The sequence below is a fragment of the Elephas maximus genome, chromosome 16 (genome assembly GCF_024166365.1).
Source record: "Elephas maximus indicus isolate mEleMax1 chromosome 16, mEleMax1 primary haplotype, whole genome shotgun sequence".
In the NCBI taxonomy this organism is placed as follows: domain Eukaryota; kingdom Metazoa; phylum Chordata; class Mammalia; order Proboscidea; family Elephantidae; genus Elephas; species Elephas maximus.
The window spans coordinates 28,945,675-28,963,665 of record NC_064834.1 but is presented as its reverse complement, the minus strand read 5'-3'; the positions used below and the strand labels follow the sequence as shown (position 1 = coordinate 28,963,665).

Here is a 17,991-nt window from a genome sequence, read left to right as displayed (position 1 = left end):
TTCTAATCCTTTCACTGTTTATAGACTCAGTATCCTATGGGGCTAGCATTACAGTGAAATGTAATCATACGTTAATGCCTGTTACAGGTTGAATTGTGTCCCCCAAAATACGGTGAAAGTCCTAATCCCAGAATCTGTGATTGTGGCTTTATTTGGAAATAGGGTGTTTGCAGACGTAATCAAGTTAAAATGTCATACTGGACTAGGGTGGGCCCTAACCCAATGACTGTGTTCTTACAAGAAAAAGGCAATTTGGACACAGAGACAGAGGGGAGGGGGCTGTATGAAGACAAAGGCAGAGATCGGAGTGATGTATCTACAAGCCAAGGAATGCCAAAGGGTGGCCAACAGCACCAGAAACTAGAAGAGACAAGGAAGGATTCTTCCTCTAGAGCCTTCAGAGAGAGCACGGTCCTGCTCTCTCAATTTCAGACTTCCAGCTTCCAGACTGTGAGAGAATAAGTGTCTGTTGTTTTAAGCCACCAGTTTGTATTTCTTTGTTATGGCAGCCCTAAGAATCTAATACAGTGACCCTGGGCAAGTTATTTAGCCTCTCTGTGCTTTAGTCTCCTCATCCATAAAATGAAGATTATACTAGCATCTCCTTCGTAGGGTGGCTGTGTGGGATAAGTTAATGCATGTAAAGCACTGAACACAGTTCTAGGTACACGCTAAATACTATAGAAGTGTCAGCTAGAATTAAATATATCATTATTATTATCATTACTAACAGTGGGGTACTAGTAGTGTTACCACCAAACCTTCAAAGGAATACTATGTTTTCCTCAACAGACATGCATGTAAGAATGTCTATTAAGTAGCCAATCACACCTTGGATGTAGTGATAAGAATATATTTTTATTTTAGAAGGCTAAAAAAACATAAAAAAATATTTTATTTTATTTTTTTTATGCTCTGTCAATACCAATGATTCACCTGGATCTAGTGATTTCTCCTCCTCAGAGGACAAAAGTGGATTTTGTACAGAAAAGAGAAACTAGGAGAGCAGTGTAGCCAACATACTCATCCCCGCTGTATTCCAGCAAGAAACTGTCTTGCACAAATCAGGGCCAAGCTGGTTATGTACTTACATGCAGGCCCAAGAAGATTAACGGTTACTTGTTGGAATTGAGGATGTATAAAGGACTATTTAGCAATTCTTAACATGACATGATCAGAAACATAATAGAATGAAATGTATGCATTGTTAGTGATCCAATTTAGGGCCTCTGCCATGTTTCTTTAAGGTTCCACTAAATCCATGTAACATCAGCAGGTTATTGGTGAAAGGGAGGCACACGGAGATGGAGAACACTTTCCTCTCAAGTTCAAAGTGGGGAAAAAAAAAACACAAAAAACATGTACTTGTAAGTGTGACAGGACCTTCTAAACTACATGGGATCAGGTATGTGAAGTTATGAACCATAAGGCATGATTCTGTCAGTTCTGCAGTGCTTACAGTCCTATAAAAATCATTTTTAAATGAGATAGAAAAGAATTCTTTCCTAAGAGAGCTTGGACAGGAGTCTGTGCTTTCCACTATGAAGCCCTGGTGTCAGGACCGATACACTGACGTGTGCCACCCTCCCCACCTCTATCACTTAGCCTGGCCCCATCTATGGTCTGGTAGAATAGCCAACTATTATAAAACTATTCTTGGAACTGCTTCTTTTGCTAATCACATAATACTTTGGCTTTCGGTAACAGTCTGGTTATATGGACAGTCAAATATTTTACATTTGGGTTCTCAAAATTCTTACAGGGTCCTCCACCATGATCTGACAACACATCCTGTTGAATAGTGCTTCACTGGGTCTGCCCTATGCATTAATGCCATCTTTTGAAATATGGTAAAAAAAAAAAAAAAAAACTCAGACGCTAAGCCATTGACCACCAAAGATAATGAGCTTTCACTACTGCACATAGGACTTGGGGGAGATTTAAGACTAAATTTTCCTACAAAGTATTTTAAAGTTTTAAATTAGTTTCAGAGATGATTTTTTTATTTCCCTGCCTTTGAAGGAGCTTTTAAAACAGGCTAAATCAAGATTGCGTGGATGGTGGCCCTCAAATCATATGGAATGTTTCATATACAAGCTGTGGATCTCAAGCCCTCCATCTTCTGAGCTGAGACCTGCTGGCTTAAGAGACCCCAATGGCCATACACAGAGAAGTTATATGGTTAGGGTTTTATTCAATGCAATTAAAATGGGGCTCTTGAGTCACATAACTGGGGGTAACCCTAGACCAGCTTTGTGGTCTGCCGAAGATGGCTCAAAAGACACTTGAGAGAGATTTCTGGAATGGGGATGAGAAGACCTGAGTTATTGTTTTGGCTAGAACCATCTTTGCTGTGTAATTCTGGGGAAGTCACTTTCCCTCTCTGGGCCTCAGTTTCCTCAATTATCAAATAAGAAATAAGACTTGCTAATCTCTACCAATTCTAATATTCTCTGATTCCACTGAAAGTGGATATCTGGCTGAAGCAGGCTTTTTCTAGGCCATTAGACCAACGTTGGTCAAATGTAAAATCCATTGGAGGGAATAAGCATGGTTTGGGATTAGGGATATGAAAAGGTTACAGTCAACATGGATGGAAAGATGCATGCTGTACATGGGGATCAGAATAGCACACAGGCCCAGCAGGAGCTCACATTCAAAAATTAGCAGTGGATGCTATTAATTCCACAGTCAGGCTGCTAGGAAGTCTTACACACAGCAACCAATTAAAGCCCACTGACACATCAAACCTCTAACCACAGCCTGGCACCCTGACAGGAAGGGCAAGGGGAAACCCTGTTTCCTGAGACAAACAAGGCTGATTACACCAAAGACTTTTATATGCACTGAAACATCCTTCAAAGCTTCGAACCGGTTTGTTCCTGTTTGAGCCTCTACTGAGAATTTGTATCTCTAACAAGTTCGCAGGTAGTGCTAATGCTGCTGGTTAGGGACCAATTCTGAGAACCATTAGCAGAGCAGTGCTTCTCTAAAATTTATTATACATAAGAATCACCTAGGGATCGTGTTTAAAAAATGTAGATTCTGATTCAGTATATCTGGGGGTGGAAATGCAAACTCTCAGCAGTGGTTTGAACTGGAATGAACAGGTTTGAAACCCTGGCTTCCTTCCCTTCCTGTTCCTGAGTCTGTCTGTCTGCACGTGTGAGTGTTTAAGGGTGTGTGCACGTGTCTGTTCCGACTCTAAAGCTTATCTAGACAAACGCAGGATGTGCCAGGAGAAATCGTCCTCCAAAATAGGCAGCTGCTGGGTGGCAGTTATATTTGAGTGAAATGTCTGTGGCTGTAGGTAGAGAAATCCAGTGGAGAATTAATGTGGAAAAGTTTCCTTCATTTTCTGACAAGGGTGGGATTGTCTTATAGCAGTCTCTTCCAATACAACTTAAATAGATTAAAAGCTAATAATATTTGGGACCACTCACTTCCATTGTCATAAGCATTTTACCGGTACCACCTCATTTAATACTCACAAATTTAAGAAGTCACTAACAAATGTCAGCTCCACTCAGATGGATGAACTGAGACTCAGAAAGGTAATGTAATCAGTCTAAAGTCACAAAATTCCTAAGTGGCTGTGCTGAGATTCAAGTACAGGTCCATCTGACTCAAGGACTACCAGGTAAGAAGAAGTATAACAGATTCAGGGAACAGAGCCCTAGTTGTTACTCTACACTTTTCAATGTGAGGGCATCACAGAACCAATTACACTCTAGTAGCAAATGGGAGATCAATTTCTCTCAGAATATCTGGAGCTCTCAAAATCAGGACACTTCTTTAATCTACCACCCCAAGCCTGGGCTGATAGAACACAAACTATCTTAAGCAAGTTACAGGTCTTCTCTGGGCCTCGGTTTCCTCATTGGTAAAATAAAGGGCTAGACTAGTAATACGTTAAGCCCCCTCCTGCTCTATGGCAGACAATAAGGTGCTGTGACTTCCAGGTAGCTGGGAAAGAGGAGTATCTCCAACACCCTGACTAAGGTAGTCTGGAAAGACAATCTGATCTTTTTTCTTTTTTTCATTTTGCAAAGCTGAAAACCATTCCATAAAACCCTCTTTTTAGTGAACTTGAGGCCACTGTGGGAAACACAGGACAGGAAGAACAGGAGTGGAATATCACCCATCTCATCTCACTGTCACAGGGACCTTCTGATTGCCTCAGTACCAAGTGCTCAGGAGCTTAAAGATTTCAAGATGTGCAAGAGATTATTCCCCAGTCTGTTTTCATTCTAATAACAAGCTATTCTGGGCCCTCTGCCAAACACCCAGCATCCTTGTGTAATTCTACATGACATGATTTTTCTCTATACTATGGTCACCATAAGAGAAACTAAGAACCAGCACTGGCCATCAGGACATGTACCTATGACTATTGTTTCTTATGTGAAAAAAGAAAAGTTTCAAATGTGTAATACTGTAACACCAGCACAAAGACTGGTGTCTCTGGCAGGAGGGGACTTATCAGGTCCTGAACAGATGTCACTTGAGAGGACCCCATCTTTCAACCAGTAAGTACTTTTCTGTCAAAACTCTCTCCCCCTCCATTCTGCTTCACAACTGAGATTTTGCCCTTTGGGTCCTTGATAGGTTATTATCACAACATAAATGGGAAAAGGTTAAAAGAAAATAAGACTATAATTCAAGTTGTTCCAATTTTGGTGGTAGGAAGACTAGTGATAATCTAGCTCCTCAAAAAAGGGGGAGGGGGAGCTTGATAGTCAAATAAGATCAACTGACAGCATCTGAGAACAAGACAGACCCAGGATGGCGGACTCAATTCATGATGAGTTCTCGACTGCCCAATGGGCACAGAAATGTTGGCTGGCAGAGAGGTGTACCCCAAAAGGAAGGTCAGAGATACAAGAAAACCGATACACCTCTGACACAATGTGGTCTTATTTCAAATCCCAGGGTCCTTACCCGGTACTTCTTTTCTTGTTCAAATTTTTCTTCAAATTTCCGAATTTTCCGCTTGAGGCTCTGGATGTGCTTGGTAAGTTGGGTAATGGTCTGTGGCTCCTTGCCATCCCCACAGCTACATCGTGAAGAACTTCGGGGCCTGCAATGGTTATGGGGCAGGAAAGGGCATCAAGAACAATGGTTTTCCTGTAAACACTCAGGTCTACAACCAAACTTCCTTGATCATGTGGTAGGTCTATCAACATCTGTTCATTGATGGCGACCCCTGATCACAGAACTCCATTATGGGTGGATACAAACATCAGAATATTAGCCCAGGAGATGAATTTCCTAAAGCCTGGAGGAGAACAACTTAAGTCCAAGGAGAGACAGCTCTGCAGAGGCATTATCCTCAATAGGTTGCATGAAGCCATCTACCAACATTTTCAAGGAAGATTTAGATGAGTGCTTAACTCTTATTGACTTAACAGAGGCTTTGAGAATCTGATGAAAGGAATGGGCCCTTTTTCCAGAGAAATGTATACATCCTTTCACATGCACACAACTGTACAATGTAATAGCAATAATTCACTTATTCGCTCGGTCCATGAATCCAGGTTTGGATAAACTCATGAATAACAACATGATTTAGAGAAACTAGAGATGCCCTAGGTATATTTTTAGCCAAGGAATTTTCAATTTTAGATATGCATCAAAAATAGCTGTATAACTTCAAAAAGAAAAAAGAATACACAGTTCCCCTACCCTACTCCAATCCCAAATGCAAATTCCAAGTAGAATGTTTGAGTTTTTTTTTTTGTTTGGTTTTGTAGCCAATGTAACCTACCATGTCTCTAGACTCTAAGAACTTGAGTTGGGCAAATCCCAAGCATTCCCAAATTCTACCCATCAAGGCCACTGTTGGAAATGGAAAGAACATTGAGCTCCTCAGGTATGGTATTCCTGATGTTCACATGTACGTATATTTTCTTAGAACTCCAATCATTTCGCCAAAAGCATTTAAACATGTAAGCATTTGGGGAAATTCGTATCTCATGGCCATTTCTTCTGAGACGTTTAGGCTTGAAATAACATTTCCAACCAGGAATTACACTGATTTTGTCACTTATCATTCAGGACTTGGAGTTGCATTGGTAGATCTGCTTTTACTCTTTCAGACACACACACTTCATTGTAGTTTGTAATGCAATATTTGAAAATTCGTATTCAATGAAGGTAAGGACATAACCAGGTTTTCTTACATCATAAACTGCTGAGTGCTAGGTGGGGAAGGGGCGGACTCAGGGTCTAAGTTGAATCTCTGGCTTTGGCTGAAGATGGAGCATCGCGGTGACAGGAGTGGATTGTCCCCATCAGTTATGTGATAAAGCAGCCTGCTGGGCCCAACAGACTGGAGGTCATCCGGTCCATCGTCAGCTTCATTTTGCCAGTCTTTGTGGACTGGTGCGGGCTCTGGGAAAACAAGATAAATCATCAAGACTTAGAGATGACAGAGGGTTTATGACTGTCATGTTCCTAAATAAAGATCATAAACATTCATTATAATGTCTTGCCTCTTTGTCATTTCTTCCTTCTGGGGATATAAAAGGCTTTCAGAACACGGTCATATTTGTTCTCATAGAACCTGGATGGAAACAATAACAAAGCCACCAACAAAAAATGGAAACATAAATTTTTCCAGTATGCGTTATAGAGTCAGCGTAACCCAAATTCTACAAAATTTCTCTCTTTATTTCATATTATTTGTGTATGTTCGAGGGTCTATTACAAAAATTAGAGTGGCTAAAAATAAAATAATAAAATGGAGCTGGAGCAAAAAAAGACAGATGAGAAAGTAAAGGAATACCGAATTGCTAATGAAGGGAGGGAAAAAAAGGAGTGTGGAAGAAGAGAGAGAAGAGAACAAAGAGTGGGGGGACAATTCCCCAGAGAGAACATTTTCAGCAGGCATTAATGATGGTGACCTCTGCTTATCAACATGGAATGATGTTCAGAATGAAAACCACAAATTTCAAAACATGATTCTGCTTTATATAGAATGCATAATTTATGTGTACAAATAAATGCAACAGAAGATCTATCTGCAAAATACTGGGATGGACCACTCGGGCTCATAGGTAGCATTCAGGTACATTCCAAAATGCCAGACATCAGCCTTTATTGGTTTTAAAAGCTAAATAACCAAAAGCATGTCCATGAATCTAATGAGGCTTGCACATCAGGGTTCTTGGCCAGCCTCTCTCAGACCAGATACCAGAGAGGAAATAGTGTCACACACACAAAGATGGCTGTAGCCCCTCCCCACCAATAAAAACAGAAAAATAAAAACAAAACAAAAACCATTAAATGATAAATGGATACATGATGGGTTCTTACTACAAAACATGGTAGAATTAGGAATGATTCTATATGCTTCAAAAGTTTATCTAGTGTTTTATTTTAGACTAAAACCAAACGAAACAAATACAAACCTTGCTCCAAACACTCTCACCAGCTAGCCAACTTTATGCAGGAAATCTCACCCTTTAAATTAGCCCCAAGGCTCCCGTCCCAGGACAAGTTCAGAAGGCTGGCAACCTGGTGCTATGGAGGTGGGTGGGGATAGGGGGTGAGGCATGGGGCATGTCAGCAGAGGAACATTAGAACACTTGACTGCAGAGGGGCCCTGGTAAGAGTCTCGCCATCCTGGGCTCTGTAAAATATTATTCAAGAAGCAGCCAAACAAACTCCTCAATTGTGCCCAGCAAACAAGTCAGGACAACCCAACCTCTTCTACTTCCCCAAAGGAAGAAGAAAACAAAACTTATCTAGATGAATAAGCATCTGAAAATAATGACAATCCACTTTTCCAAAATAAACATTAATCACAATTTATTACCTTATGAATCTTAATCAGGTTTAGAATGGTTCTGTTCTCTAGAGCTTGAAATGCAATTTGCTTTGTGTAACATCAAAGGTCTGATTGGGTCTTTGTGTGTTTTCAATTGGTTTCTTCCCTGTTGGGTTGTAGACTGTGAGGGTAGATATGCCTTCCTCCTGCCTCTGAAATTCTCGGACAGCACTTCCACCAGTAGCTGAGACAGGTCAGAAATGCACATGAGGGCTGGGGAAGAGGTGGAGCCAATGCCAGTGTCTCAAGACCACAGGCAAGGTATGCTGGTGTGAATGACAGCTCAACACAGCAACACCCTTGCTATGATAATTCACCCAGAAAACACTGTGGTTTAGCAGGAGCCCTAAGGAGTAATGGGAGCAACAGTTACTACTGATAAATCACTGCTTACACTAACAATCACTTTCGAAATCAACCAGGAGGTGTATGGGTCCCTCATCCAATAATTTCTTAAACCATTGGGCTCTAAGAAGAAATGCATTTTACTCATGCTCTGTTTCTTGGCAGTACCTTCTGGTAATAATGATGGGGAAGAACAGAACTTTTAGCAAGCATGTGGGATCAGCATCATCGTTATCAGCTGCCATGGAGCTGGCTGCTGCCTGAAGGCACAACGGGACGGACCGTTGTGATCCAAAGGGTTTTCACCGGCTGATTTTCGGAAGTAGATTGCCAGGCCTTTCTTCCTAGTCTATCTTAGTCTAGAAGCTCCGCTGAAACCTGTTCAGCATTATAACAAGCAAGCCTCCGCTGACCCACAAAGAGTGGCTGCGCTTGACGTGCACTGGCCAAGAATCAAATTGGTCTCCGGCAAGGAAGTCGAGAAGTCTACCACTGAACCACCACTGCCCTCTGGAACCAGCACGCTTTTGTTTAAATGGGAAAGGTCTGGGGCCTTTAACCCTCAGCTTAGCAGTGGCCCTTGTGTCAGAACCAGCAAGGGTCTCAGAGGTTTCCAAAATGGAGGTACTTCAGATCCTAGCTTCACGACTATGAAGTGGAACTGGACTAAGAGTACAGCTTCTGAAACCCACAGTCCTAAGCTATAATTTTACAGAATCACAAAACCAAAACCAAACCAAACCCGTTGCCGTCGAGTTGATTCCAACTCACAGTGAGCCTTTAGGAAGGAACAGAACTGCCCTGTAGAGTTTCCAAGGAGCACAGATCACTAGGAATTGCTCTCTCTGAACTGCACTGTAATAGTAACTGTAAAATTCCATTTTACATAGCCATCTGTTTTCCTTGGGCACTCACATAACTTACCAGTGCTGCCTAATTAACATCCCTGCCCTCCCCCCAAATGCACCACTGAAGGACACGCTCAGCCCAAAAGATTCCAAAGCACCCAGTTGAAAAGCATCGAAGAGTCAAACACTGGTAATGTGTAATGCCTCAGTTCTTTGTGGTAACTCACCATCTGAGTTGAGAATCAGCTTAATTAAATCAGCTGGCACGTGTATATGTGTGTGCACTTGTGTGGACAGAATTATTGAGCTCCACGCTCAGAAGAGGCCAGTGGTGATTCAGAGCCAGCCAGCATTGCTGCTGTCCTGGGAAAAGAGCCCACGCCCTGCTCCCTCCCAGGTTGGACCCCAACAGGGAAGCATGTGGCAATATTAAACTCAGGTGGCTTCTGATGATCCCCTAGGGCACTTTGCTTTTTCTTCCAAAGGAAGGGGCAGCTTGCCAGGGCCCACTGTGTAATGCAATGTGGTTTGAAGGACAGGGTCTGCAAGCCAGGAGTCCTGCTGTGCCTATAGTTTCTTGTGGGCTCCAGGCAAGTTCCCTACTTTTCTTAGCTTCCTAGTTTGGCCTGACTCACTCACAGGTCTGTGACTAAAAAATAATAATATAAGGAGACAACAGATATGAAAGCATTTCTAAGAAAGGCGTAAAAATGCACCCAGGGCAGCACGATAGAGAGGAAAGTTTGTAAGTCTGGAGCCCAGGCCTACCACTCGTTAAGGGACACTTTGGAAATGACGGACCTTCTTAAACATCAGTTTCTTCATCTGTAAAATGGGGAGAACAGTGGCGCGTCTGCCTTACAAGTGTGAGGATGAATGAAATAAAACTGTATCCTTTACAAACTTCTGTATATATATATATATATATATATATATATATATATATATATATATATATATATATATATACCCTTCTTGAAACTCCACATATGTATACATATACTATAGGGTCGCTATGAGTTGGAATTGACTCAACGGCAATGGGTGCAGGTATATATACATATACATTTAATTTTATTAGTAAAATATACATTTATTTAAATTTTAATCTACTTTTTTTTTTAATTTCAGCTTCATCCTAAGCAATGATGGACAAGAAATCATGAATGTGAAGTGTAAGTTACATTTTTTTGCTAATACACATTAAAATAAATTCCTGTTAAAACTAACAATGTTTACCCATATGTCCGGTATAGATCATAGTTGGTAAAACACTGAGACAAGGCATAAAAACTGCTTACCACGGTAATCATAAGAATCATCATTTTAAGTATTGTTATTAGCAAATTAAAGGAGTTGAATATTATCTTCCCATACTGAGAACTAACTTCACTAGGTGCCTCCGTAGGGTTACTATGGAAAATGAAAACCAATATATTTCTCAACATGTTGTCCCTCCAAGCCATCATTATTTATAAATAAGAATAATAATCATATTTAATATTTACAGAGTGACTCACTGTGTTCTCAAACTTGTTCCAAGAGTGTTTGCATGTATTTAATCTTCATAGCAACCACGTGAGGCTGGTGGTAGTGTGGTGTGATAAATTACTTCTGTGTTGGTCCTTTTAGTCATGGTCTGGTAGCTCCCACCCAGGTGATTGTGTGATAGGGTAATTGTGACCACGAAGGGGACTGGTGAGTTTTGCCTTAAAAGAGAGCCAATGCCAGAGCAGAAGGAGGAGCCCACCGCCAAGGAAGGAGAGACCTGGCGCAGAGACCCGGCAAGAGGAGACAGCACCTTGGGCTTCTGGGCCCACAGAGGGAGAAAGCCGAGTACCTTTGGGCAGAGGCCAAGGGGCAGGGAGAGGCTTGCCTGCAAGCACAGCTGGAGAGAGGCTGTCCTGATGAGTGTTCCTGAGCCCGAACTGTAACTGTTCCTTCCCTTATAATAAACCCCAGAATCGTGAGTATGGTCTGTGAGTTGTGTGGCCCCTGCAATGAATTATCGAACCCAGCAGAGAAGTAGAGGGTGATGTGTGAGGGACAGCTGGTGTCAGAATTAGTAAAGATGGCACAGAGAGGAGGCTTGTCTGGCCTCTACCTCATGGGAGTCAGCCTTGCACTGTTGATGTTGGTTCTCCTTCCCCCTTGTGGGGTTGCAGGAGGTCAGACACTGTCCCCAAGCCACTCCTACAAGTAGTATGCTCTCCAAATTCAGTAGGGAAGGTGGTACGTTAACTCCATTTCGGCAAGGGTTGGCCAGTGTCTGCCTTAGAAGGCAGAAGACGCCTTAGGCTCCCCACTCTGACCTGGGGAGCCTAAGGGTGTTTCTGGCAGTCCCCTCACTAAGCAGAAGGGAACACTGAGAGCAGAATAGTTACCGTCAGTGTGTGGAGGCCAAGAGACCACTTCTGATCTGGCTGCAACCCCAGGCAGAAGCAGACGCTGTATTACAGCTGTTATATGAGTCAGTCAGATTTAAAAATATGCCTTTTTAATGTGAATTTTTAAAGTGATTCAAAATTTAAATACATTTCTATCTGCAAAATCTTGGGATGGACTAAGATTTAACAGTAATAAATTAGCTACAGTCGTGTAGATTTGTTGATCTTCACTCTTGGGTTTACCAATTATGGCAGGCTCATAGATGGTATTCAGTTACATTCCAAAATGCCACATATCAGCCTTTGTTGTGGTTTAAAAGCCAAATAACCAAAAGCATGTCCATGATTCTAATGAGGCTTAAATATCAGGGTTATCTGCCAGCCTCAGGCCAGATAACAAGGAGGAAATAGTGTCACACACACAAAGACCCCTCCCCAATAAAAACAGAAACAAAAACTATCTACTGGATACATGATTAGTTCATTTTTAGGTATGTTGAATTTGAGGTACCCTCGTGGCATGGTGGTTAAGAGCTACGGCTGCTAACCAAAAGGCTGGCAGTTCGAATCTACCAGGTGCTCCTCGGAAACCCTGTGGGTTCCTATGAGTCAGAATCAATGGCAACAGGTTTGGCTTTTGTTTTGGTTAGAGGCACTAAGGGTGAGACACAGGGTCAGAAGAAAGAAAACACTGGTGAACCTGAAGGCCATTACAATAATCGAGGCTGGGGAAACAGGTGAGCTTGCTTGGTTAGAGACCACAGAGAGACAAACAGTGCCACCAATGTTTGGATGCACAAGATGGGAATGTGGGCGGATGAAAAGGTATTCTGGGTTGGAGAGGCTGACCATACTAGGAGAGGTCAGCACTCCAAGGAGGCTTCTGGCACTAGCTTCTGTGGAGAGCCACCAGAAATGCCAGAGAGAGAGGGGTAGGAAAATTGTCATCGTGAAGGCAGGGCTGGGTTTCATGACAGAACAGCACCCTGAAGACACCAAGAAGTAGTTTGCCATCATGGATAAGAGCATGGGGTATAGGGGCAGAAAGATCTAGGTTCAAGTTTTGTCACTTACTACCTGTGTGACCTGGAACACACAATCCCTTTCACCCTCAGTTTCCCCATCTATAAAATGGAATTCATTCATTCAAAAAATGTTTATTGACCATCTACTGCATGCCACATCCTGTTTTAGATGGGAATAATTTTTAATAACAGTACCTCATGATTTGCTTAGAGGATTAGAAAAGATTAAAACTGTCAATGCTTAGGACAGTGCCTGAAGGAGGGGAGCATGAAAATCCAACAATAAATGCTAGTTGTTGTCTCGTTATTTTTGGTGATACATTCCACCTAGTTAGAGAACTGAGGAGGGGAAGCAGCTGGTGGAGGGAAGGATGAGTTCAGTTCCGGGTACACTGAGTTAAGAGGCATTTTGAACATTCAGGTGGAGATGCCCAGCAGGCCCTGGATATAGGTACAGAGCTCAGGAGAGAGAAGTCAGTGTTCACTGTCAGCACACATTTCCCTAACTCCTGGAGTGAATCTCATTTTCATTTTGAAGGAGCCAGCGCACTCATTTCAATTAAAAGGCACGACCAATAGATAAGGGCGTTGGGTTTGCTGAGCAAGGAGTTCCCAAATTCCTCCAAAAGCCAGAAAGCTACATGGATCAAGAAGCCTCAGCCCAGATCTACATCTGCTCCTTGCCTTTGTGTTTTCTATCACAATCTTCTTGTAAATTTTCATCGGTAAATACAGATCCAAGTTTCAGGTTTAGAGGAAGCTCTTAAGATAAATTTATTCTCATCACTTCTGTTTCCTAGAGAATTAAGGAGAGGAGGACCAATTTTGGAATTTTTTTTTAAATAATTTTTATTGTGCTCTAAGTAAAAGTTTACAAATCAAGTCAGTCTGTCACATATAAGCTTATATACACCTTACTCCATACTCCCACTTACTCTCCCCCTAATGAGTCAGCCTACTGCCTTCTTCCAGTCTCTCCTTTGTGCTGGTTTTGCCAGTTTCTAACCCTCTCTACCCTCCCATCTCCCCTCCAGACAGGAAATGCCAACACAGTCTCAAGTGTCCACCTGATACAAGTAGCTCACTCTTCATCAGCATCTCTCTCCAACCCATTGTCCAGTCCCTTCCACGTCTGATGAGTTGTCTTGGGGAATGGTTCCTGCTCTGGGCCAACAGAAGGTTCGGGGACCACGACCGCTGGGATTCTTCTAATCTCAGTCAGACCATTAAGTCTGGTCTTTTTATGAGAATTTGGGGTCTGCATCCCCCTGTTCTCCTGCTCCCTCAGGGGTTCTCTGTTGTGCTCCCTGTCAGGGCAGTCATCAGTTGTGGCCGGGCACCATCTAGTTCTTCTGGTCTCAGGATGATGTAAGTCTCTGGTTCATGTGGCCCTTTCTGTCCCTTGGGCTTATAGTTATCGTGTGACCTTGGTGTTCTTCATTCTCCTTTGATCCAGGTGGGTTGAGACCAATTGATGCATCTTAGATGGCCACTTGTTAGCATTTAAGACCCCAGACGCTACACTTCAAAGTGGGGTGCAGAATGTTTTCATAATAGAATTATTTTGCCAGTTGACTTAGAAGTCCCCTTAAGCCATAGTCTCCAAGCCCCCGCCCTTTCTCCACTGACCTTCAAAGCATTCAGTTTATCCCGGAAACTTCCTTGCTTTTGGTCCAGTCCAGTTGAGCTGACCTTCCCTGTACTGAGTATTGCCCTTCCCTTCACCGAAAGTAGTTCTTATCTACTAACTAATCAGTAAATAACCCGCTCCCACCCTCCCTCCCTCCCCCACTCGTAACCACAAAAGTATGTGTTCTTCTCAGTTAATACTATTTCTCAAGATCTTATAATAGTGGTCTTATACAATATTTGTCCTTTTGCGTCTAATTTCACTCAGAATAATGCCTTCCAGGTTCCTCCATGTTATGAAATGTTTCACAGATTTGTCACTGTTCTTTATCGATGTGTAGTATTCCATTGTGTGAATATACCATAATTTATTTAACCATTCATCCGTTGATGGACACCTTGGTTGCTTCCAGCTTTTTGCTATTGTAAACAGAGCTGCAATAAACACGGGTGTGCATATAGCTGTTCGTGTAAAGGCTCTTTTTTTTTAAAGGCTCTTATTTCTCTAGGGTATATTCCGAGGAGTGGGATTTCTGGGTTGTATGGTAGTTCTAACTTTTTAAGAAAACGCCAGATAGATTTCCAAAGTAGTTGTACCATTTTACATTCCCACCAGCAGTGTATAAGAGTTCCAATCTCTCCGCAGCCTTTCCAACATTTATTCTTTTGTGTTTTTTGGATTAATGCCAGCCTTGTTGGAGTGAGATGGAATCTCATCGTAGTTTTAATTTGCATTTCTCTAATGGCTAATGATCGAGAGCATTTTCTCATGTATCTGTTAGCTGCCTGAATATCTTCTTCAGTGAAGTTCGTGTTCATATACTTTGCCCACTTTTTGATTGGGTTGTTTGTCTTTTTGTGGTTGAGTTTTAACAGAATCGTATAGATTTTAGAGATCAGGTGCTGGTCAGAGATGTCATAGCTGAAAATTCTTTCCCAATCTGTAGGTGGTCTTTTTACTCTTTTGGTGAAGTCTTTAGATGAGCATAGGTGTTTGATTTTTAGGAGCTCCCAGTTATCTGGTTTCTCTTCATCATTTCTGGTAATGTTTTGTATTCTGTTTATGCCTTGTATTAGGGCTCCTAACGTTGTCCCTATTTTTTCTTCCATGATCTTTATCGTTTTAGTCTTTATGTTTAGGTCTTTGATCCACTTGGAGTTAGTTTTTGTGCATGGTGTGAGGTATGGGTCCTGTTTCATTTTTTTGCAAATGGATATCCAGTTATGCCAGCACCATTTCTTAAAAAGACTATCTTTTTCCCAATTAACTGACACTGGTCCTTTGTCAAATATCAGCTGCTCATATGTGGATGGATTTATATCTGGGTTCTCAATTCTGTTCCATTGGTCTATGTGCCTGTTGTTGTACTAGTACCAGGCTGTTTTGGCTACTGTGGCTGTACAATATGTTCTAAAATCAGGTAGAGTGAGGCCTCCCACTTTCTTCTTCTTTTTCAATAATGCTTTACTTATCCGAGGTCTCTTTCCCTTCCATATGAAGTTGGTGATTTGTTTGTCCATCACATTAAAAAGCGTCATTGGAATTTGGATCAGAAGTGCATTGTATGTATAGATGGCTTTTGGTAGAATAGACATTTTTACTAAGTTAAGTCTTCCTATCCATGAGCAAGGTATGTTTTTCCACTTAGGTTGGTCCTTTTTACTTTCTTGCGCTAGTACTTTGTAGTTTTCTTTGTATAGGTCTTTTATATCTTCGGTAAGATTTATTCCTAAGTATTTTATCTTCTTGGGGCTACTGTGAATGGTATTGATTTGGTGATTTCCTCTTTGATGTTCTTTTTGTTGATGTAGAGGAATCCAAGTGATTTTTGTATGTTTATCTTATAACCTGAGACTCTGCCAAACTCTTCTATTAGTTTCAGTAGTTTTCTGGAGGATTCCTTAGGGTTTTCTGTGTATAAGATCATGTCATCTGCAAATAGAGATAATTTTACTTCTTCCTTGCCGATCTGGATGCCCTTTATTTCTTTGTCTAGCCTAATTGCTCTGGCTAGGACTTCTAGGACAATGTTGAATAAGAGCATTGATAAAGGGCATCCTTGTCTGGTTCTCGTTCTCAAGGCAAATGCTTTCAGGCTCTCTCCATTTAGAGTGATGTTGGCTGTTGGCTTTGTTTAGATGCCATTTATTATGTTGAGGAATTTTCCTTCAATTCCTATTTTGCTGAGAGTTTTTATCACGAATGGGTGTTGGACTTTGTCAAATGCCTTTTCTGCATCAATTGATAAGATCATGTGGTTTTTGTCTTTTGTTTATATGGTAGATTACATTAATGGTTTTTCTAATATTAAATCAGCCTTGCATAAAAATAAATCCCACTTGGTCCTGGTGGATTAATTTTTGATATGTTGTTGAATTCTATTGGCTAGAATTTTGTTGAGGATTTTTGCGTCTATGTTCATGAAGGATATAGGTCTGCAATTTTCTTTTTTTGTGGTGTCTTTACCTGGTTTTGGTATCAGGGTGATGGTGGCTTCATAGAATGAGTTAGGTAGTATTCCATCATTTTCTATGCTTTGAAGTACCTTTAGTAGTAGTGGTGTTAACTCTTCTCTGAAAGTTTGGTAGAACTCTGCAGTGAAACCGTCCGGGCCCGGGCTTTTTTTTGTTGGGAGTTTTTTGATTACCTTTTCAATCTCTTTTTTTGTTATGGGTCTATTTAGTTGTTCTACTTCTGATTGTGTTAGTTTAGGTAGGTAGTGTTTTTCCAGGAATTCATCCATTTCCTCTAGGTTTGCAAATTTGTTTGAGTACAATTTTTCATAATAATCTGATATGATTCTTTTAGCTTCAGTTGGGTCTGGTGTGATATGGCCCATCTCGTTTCTTACTTGGGTTATTTGTTTCCTTTCCTGTATTTCTTTAGTCAGTCTGGCCAATGGTTTATCAATTTTGTTAATTTTTTCAAAGAACCAGCTTTTGGCTTTGTTAATTCTTTCAATTGTTTTTCTGTTCTCTAATTCATTTAGTTCAGCTCTAATTTTTATATTTGTTTTCTTCCGGTGCCTGATGGATTCTTTTGTTGCTCGCTTTCTATTTGTTCAAGTTGTAGGGACAGTTCACTGATTTTGGCTCTTTCTTCTTTATGTATGTGTGCATTTATCGATATAAATTGACCTCTGAGCACTGCTTTTGCTGTGTCCCAGAGGTTTTGATAGGAAGTGTTTTCATTCTCATTGCATTCTATGAACTTCTTTATTCCCTCCTTAATGTCTTCTATAACCTAGTCTTTTTTGAGCAGGATATTGTTCAGTTTCCAAGTATTTGATTTCTTTTCCCTGATTTTTCTGTTATTGATTTCCACTTTTACGGCTTTGTGATCTGAGAAGAGGCTTTGTAATATTTCGATGTTTTGGATTCTGCAAAGGTTTGTTTTATGACCTAATATGTGGTCTATTCTAGAGAATGTTCCATATGTGCTAGAAAAAAAAAGTATATTTTGCAGCTGTTGGGTGGAGTGTTCTGTATAAGTCTAAGAGGTCAAGTTGGTTGATTGTAGCAATTAGGTCTTCTGTGTCTCTGTTGAGCTTCTTACTGGAAATCCTGTCCTTCTCCAAAAGTGGTGTGTTGAAGTCTCCTGTGATAATTGTGGAGGTGTCTATCTCACTTTTCAGTTCTGTTAAAGTTTGTTTTATGTATCTTGCAGCCCTGTCACTGGGTGCATAAATATTTAATATGGTTATATCTTCCTGGTCAATCGTCCCTTTAATCATTACGTAGTGTCCTTCTTTATCCTTTTTGGTGGATTTAACTTTAAAGTCTATTTTGTCAGAAATTAATATTGCTACTCCTGCTCTTTTTTGATTGTTGTTTGCTTGATATATTTTTTTCCATCCTTTGAGTTTTAGTTTGTTTGTGTCTCTAAGTCTAAGGTGTGTCTCTTGTAGGCAGCATGTAGACGGATT

The 17,991-nt window shown here is 41.1% G+C and overlaps 1 protein-coding gene across 5 annotated transcripts in view; it reads right to left on the bottom strand.

Annotated features, from left to right (window-relative positions):
- The window catches only part of FAM13C (family with sequence similarity 13 member C), a 161,016-nt gene that overhangs the window by 19,198 nt on the left and 123,827 nt on the right, over nucleotides 1–17,991 (bottom strand). For all 5 annotated transcript variants that reach the window (XM_049855576.1, XM_049855574.1, XM_049855575.1 and 2 more), the window contains 2 exons: nucleotides 6,183–6,393; nucleotides 4,942–5,080 (listed from right to left, as the gene is read on the bottom strand). In XM_049855576.1, the coding sequence (XP_049711533.1) occupies nucleotides 4,942–5,080; nucleotides 6,183–6,393 (350 nt within the window). The remainder of the gene's footprint in view (nucleotides 1–4,941; nucleotides 5,081–6,182; nucleotides 6,394–17,991) is intronic.